Below are 5,682 nucleotides of genomic sequence, written 5' to 3'. Positions count from 1 at the left end.
ATTATGGAGAATCATGTAAGGTGGGAGAGCCGATTGTCAAATTCAGGCCTGAAGTTCTACTCTCCAGTAAATGAATCTCTGCACTGAAGTCCTAGAGTAGCAGAGCAGTCTGAGGTAGTTTAATCACCAGTAGTGTCAACTAAAAACTGGGAGATACGTTTGGGGTGTACGAGAGCTAACTGTGCACTTTCCAATTTTTTTTACACTGCTTGCAATAATCAAGGGTTAAAAAGTCCAGCAAGAGCACTTGGAAATGTATTTATTTCCTATGCTCCTCAGCTCCATCTAGTGGCCATATTGTGGTATTTGCCTGATATTACATTCAACCTAGAACAAAAATGATGTGTTCCTGCAGTTTGGCAGAATGAGCAGCTCTGCGAATTGTTCAGAAATACACCCCTTAACTGCAATGTAACTATCTCCTGGCTTTACAACCGGTATACACATGATTGTCTAAGGTGATTTCTCATGGCAGATATAATAAGTTTATACGCAGCTCAAGTACGGTACCACAAACCTTGGTCCTCTCAACTCAGTCAGTAACGGTCCAGCTTTCTCCACCTGAAACTGGTACACAGGGTTATTTTTGTGGGTTTCTCTGAAGTTGCCGCATCCTCCAGCACTCTGTCCCTTCCACTGGCCGTTCACCTACAAAATGCATTGCTTGTTAAGACTAAGAAAGGAAAAGGTTCTTCTAAAAACATCTGAATTGTAATCTAGAATAGAAGGCTGGAATAAGAAAGAAAGGTCTCACCCGTTTGTTGATTGTGTATGGAGTTGGGATCTTGGAGAATGTAAACTTGCAAGCTGCATAGACCTACAATAAATCAAATATTCTCATTACAGGATCATACTTGTTTATCTCATGGGAGAGAACATTCTTATTCCTATTCAGATCAGCTGAAATGTCCCAATTCTTTCTCACCATCACATCTATACCGATACACCCCATATCTGTACATGGGAAATGTATATCTGGACAAAACAGTGACAGCAGTTTCATTTTGACGTCGTTGTGAGTCAAACAGAAAAATTTTCCCATAGAAGTCTTAGGAGCTCTTCAGCATTACATGGTGCAGTGACTTACCCTGAGTGTGTAATGGATAGTATTCTGCTTCTCATACTGAGACACCACCAGAGTGAAGGTATGGGCCCCTGCGGTAGTCAGGGGGATCTTTGTCAGGTAATGAGGGCTGTTTATCCGGATTCCATCAATGTAGGGGACAGGGTCAGCTGCAAGAAAGACACACAGTTAATGCCTACCAAAAGCAAGCCATTCCCGATGCACAATGTAACTGGCACAGTGTCCTTTTAAATGTGTAGATTTAACTCTTTATAGACAGGCTTGCATTGAGCCACCGAGTAGGGTGACTCCTCACACCTGAAAGCAACTATGTACCAATATTTGATATTATTGGGCCTTTTAAGGTGCCAAACTTCGATAATATCGAAATCTGTATGTAAAAACAGGAGTTTATTTCATATACCAAATAAAATCAGAAGTTATAAACATAATATAAGTAAAGTGTGTTCCAGCAGTAGTATACAATGTACGGCTGTTTTCTGATGTTGTACAGAGCACCTCCCTGGACCTTTACAATGATTTCACAAATGGAAGCTTTGTCACATCACTATATACAGTAGTTCACAGATAGATGATACACTTCAGCAGGAAAGAAGGTAACTTGTAACCTAATAATTGTTTCTAGGATTGATCCCACTGCGGCCCATGTGGTCTGCTCCCACCTGGCTACCTATATCTGTCAAATCTGGTCATCAATGTGATTGGTCAAATCTGTTACAGACTGGGCTGCCCATCCAAGAAACCGAAACCTGGTCTGCAAATATATCGCCAGGTTTTATAGTACATGATTATCATTGTTGTTGCATTATACTGTATACTGTATGTAGCTGTATTTAAAACGGTAGTGACATTCTAAATACACAGTTCTGACGCGTGACATTGCTTTCTGCTTTGGCATAAACAGTAAATGTATTTTTGTGCTGGCTTCCCGTGTAATGGAAACAGCTGAAGAGTCCTATCACAATCTACTTCTAGATGGACATATCTTAAATAATCTGATCATACATCAGCTCACTGCTGACTATGTGATGCAACTTCATAAACTCAACTCTCTCTCTCATTTCTCTCCTGATAGCATTTCATTGCTCCAACAGCAAGGCTACCACCATACAACTGCTAAAACAGTATAAAAATGGGAACTAGAGTGAAAAGAATATTCCTCGACAGTTCTTTAACTTTTAAATGAACATGGATAGCCTTTCTAATGGGTTTTTAACCATTTTAACCATTTAAAAAAAAAAACACGTGAAAGAGATAAGCTTGATCTTATTAGTATGTGTTTCTTAACCTTGTTTCTATGTATAATTTATTATATATGTATTATGAGGGTAAACATATTTTTTTCATTGCATTTGCAGGCTTTGTTTCCTGCCTTGCAGTGCTTCCTGAGGGCCGCACATGCTCAGTGCGTACTCTCTTTCGTTGGCTTAGATGAGCTCAGCGCCTGTGACCAGGGAGAGAGAGCATGTAAGGCCCTTGGGAAAAGGACGAAGTTCTCTCCTGTAGTGTTAGGGGGTGCTCGTCCCTAATGGCTGGTCCATGGATGTAAAAATACAGGACGAAGCCATGAGAACCATTTGCAGTTTTTCTGCCAGGATTCTGTCATTGCGATAACAGCCTACAGTTATATTAGAAAAGGAGAGACATAGGTTTAAAGTCTGATCTGAGCTTTGGGTGATGCTATTCTGTATAGTGACTGCACACATTGGACTCCACCGTACACACATTACATGGAAATGTTTTCCTATGATGATGACGACAAGTACTGACGAGTGCCACTGATTTAGAAATGTTATTCATACATCAAGCTACTATGCAGGAACATGCAGTCCACAGTCCACAAACAAGCCTTCATTTCACAAGAGGGTTTGATTATATACTATGCAGCCAGGAAAAGCAGGACCCAATGAGGACAGACTATCATACACCCACATGCTTACTATATCTGAGGAATTGCTGGAGCTGAAAAACTGACATTTAAAAGAGATCAAAACTTTGTTAGACTTTACAGCTGTTATTTGTCTAGTGAAATATTGACTTGGAAATGTACAGATGCAGAAGGGAAAATCAGGTCATATACACAAAAGCTTACATGCTTTGAATTTTAGTTTAGATATCTCCATGCACACGGAAGGCGCTGACATCATTTACCTCTCCTCAATAGATGAAGGGTTTGAATCCATTATTAAAAGCTGAATGTTGCCAAAATTACAAAGTGTATCCAATTATCATGTTAATCTAGTTTATTTGCATTAGGAGAGCGGCTTCTTTGCAGCCAAGTGTCTCAAACTTTGTCTAATTTCTCTAAAGGGTCAGATCTGTCAGAACTACACTAAAGCTGGCCATACACACTGCTCTTATCTTAGCAGCGTGCAGCCCTGCCGGCATCCCTCCATTTGACAAAAGTTGCATTTTCAATCAATTGTTGTCGAAGGAGCAGGGCTGAAAATTGTCTGCACCCAATACAACTGCAGTTACTGTTGGTGTATTCTGACAGCAGTGGGTGCCAGCTGAGCTGCCAGAATACAGTAGCCTGGCAGGGAAGATTACCCCACCCACAATGTTTAGTATGTCTAGGAGAATCAACTGTTTTTTCTCAATGAGTCCATGGAGAGTATGACCAGTTTGAAGGGTCAGACCTATACAGCTGTGACACGCTGAGTACAAGTAGTGGCCAGGCCACAGACAGGAACAATGCAAAGTTCTTTATCTCTGACTCACCAATGAACCATATACACAAATAAGGTTTTGGTCTGTGTAACAATAATAACAAAGAAAACAGACATTCAGTGAACTCACCTGGGTAGTAAACCTTTTTACCATCGTTCTGGTAAACAACAAGCGTTATAAACTCTCGGTTCTGTGCAAAGTCATCCTACAAGAAATAAAAAAAGGAAAGAATGATACATGTTCATCAACATTGCTTTGTGGTGGATCTGACTGCGTGAGACAGAATCCCAGAACAAAAAGGTCAGCTCTGGAGACGACTTGTGGTACGTATGTTGTAAGTAGAGTGTCAATGGACAAGAGTCAATGGACACTTGCAGCTGGAAATCACATGAGGCTCCGGACACTTGTGGCTGCTCAGCGTGTATAAAGTGACGATAGGCTGACAGGACCCGCAGCTGTCTGACACTCTTCACATTTGCAGGTAACCACTTAATGTCCGCACATTAACTTCTTACCTGTGAGTAAGGACAGATGACCAGCGCTGTCTGCATTTAGGGACGGTCATCTGTCCCAAGCCGCAGGTAACTGGTGGATGCACGAATACATGCGAATAGCAGTGAACAGCTGCGGCTCATGTCAGCCTAAGGAGCACAGCTGCTATTAAAAGTGACTCGGAGCTTACACAGGGCTGTCTTTCTGCTGCACGCTGAACAGAGTGGTGGGAAATTTATCAACGCTGGAGCAGACAGAATCTGGAGCAGCTGTGCATGGCAACAAATCAGCTCTCTCTTTCATTTTCAAAGCTTAACTGAACAAACAGAAGAGAGACGCTGATTGGTTGCCACGGCAACGGCTCCAGATTCTGTCTGCTCCAGTTTTAAATAAATTCCCCCCGGTGTGTTTAGCATGGGAGGGGTAAAAATGTTCACTTTAAATTTAGTACTGTGTATTTAAATACTTTTTGTAAGCCAATTGTAGAGAATCTTTCACTTGAAGTTTTCTAATCTGAAACACTAGTAACAAAGGTCTGTCAGGTCTATGAACGCCTGAAAAGTGCTATGATGATGTACAAATTCCAGTAACCAACAGAAGGCAGAAGTCACCATTAAAGAAGTCTCACTATCATTTTTTTACCCCTTTCCCCCAGGAGACTTTGCTCCGCCTTTATTACTTGTTTCATTGTTGAGATACTGTGGTGAACAGTGGACCCCCTTTACCACACTGATAAGTGACATTAAACCTTCCTTTCTTTTTCTTTGTATATAAGAGAGGCACAGATCGTGTCCACATCTGTTCTTGACCAATGACACTAGGACACAAGTCCTAACAACTAAGCACGTTGTGCGGCACAATCCTATACAAAATATGGCCACATACAGTGGGCCATATATCGTACTTGTTTGCTGGGACACACGCGGCCAGATAGCAAACATGTTTTCATTTCCTGCCCTTTGCTATATTAAGCAGATGTGTGCCATTCCAAGCTTTAACCTCATTAGGGCAAAGCTCGTCTTGTGAGAAGTTAAGATGATTCCTGGCCAGTTCCTAACTTGCAGTAAAGAAAAATATGTACTTAGGAGAAGAAGATTATGTTCTCATCTTGCATCTAACTACCAACAGTCTTCTATCTGTGAACTAGCCATGAGACTACAGTGGAAACCCCTTCAATTGTGCACAGTAGTCATATATATATATATATAGTGCAATATAAATGGGTAAGCCGTATTAGTCCAGTAGACAAGATGTCAAAAAAGACAAAAATGCAGTATTGCAGTGTGCAATGATACCTTTTTTATTGGAGTAACAAAATATATAAAAGACAAGCTTTCGAGAGTGAACCTCTCTTCTTCAGGTCAGAAGCAATACTGAACAACATGACAGTTTGTCAGTTTAGACAGGAGAAAGCTGTTAGAGGAGGGGGGAGGGGG

At 41.1% G+C, this 5,682-nt stretch overlaps 1 protein-coding gene across 1 annotated transcript in view; it reads right to left on the bottom strand.

Annotated features, from left to right (window-relative positions):
* Positions 1–5,682, bottom strand: part of CAPN7 (calpain 7) — a 63,127-nt gene that overhangs the window by 2,584 nt on the left and 54,861 nt on the right. Inside the window, exons 16-19 of the mRNA XM_018562758.1 lie at positions 3,884–3,959; positions 1,088–1,233; positions 755–817; positions 518–648 (exon numbers count right to left, since the gene is read on the bottom strand). Coding sequence (XP_018418260.1) covers positions 518–648; positions 755–817; positions 1,088–1,233; positions 3,884–3,959 — 416 coding nt within the window. The remainder of the gene's footprint in view (positions 1–517; positions 649–754; positions 818–1,087; positions 1,234–3,883; positions 3,960–5,682) is intronic.

This window comes from Nanorana parkeri, unplaced genomic scaffold (assembly GCF_000935625.1).
Source record: "Nanorana parkeri isolate BGI_ZX_2015 unplaced genomic scaffold, ASM93562v1 scaffold597, whole genome shotgun sequence".
NCBI classification, from domain to species: Eukaryota; Metazoa; Chordata; class Amphibia; order Anura; family Dicroglossidae; genus Nanorana; species Nanorana parkeri.
The sequence above is the reverse complement of the archived record's forward strand: the minus strand, read 5'-3'. Positions and strand labels throughout refer to the sequence as shown.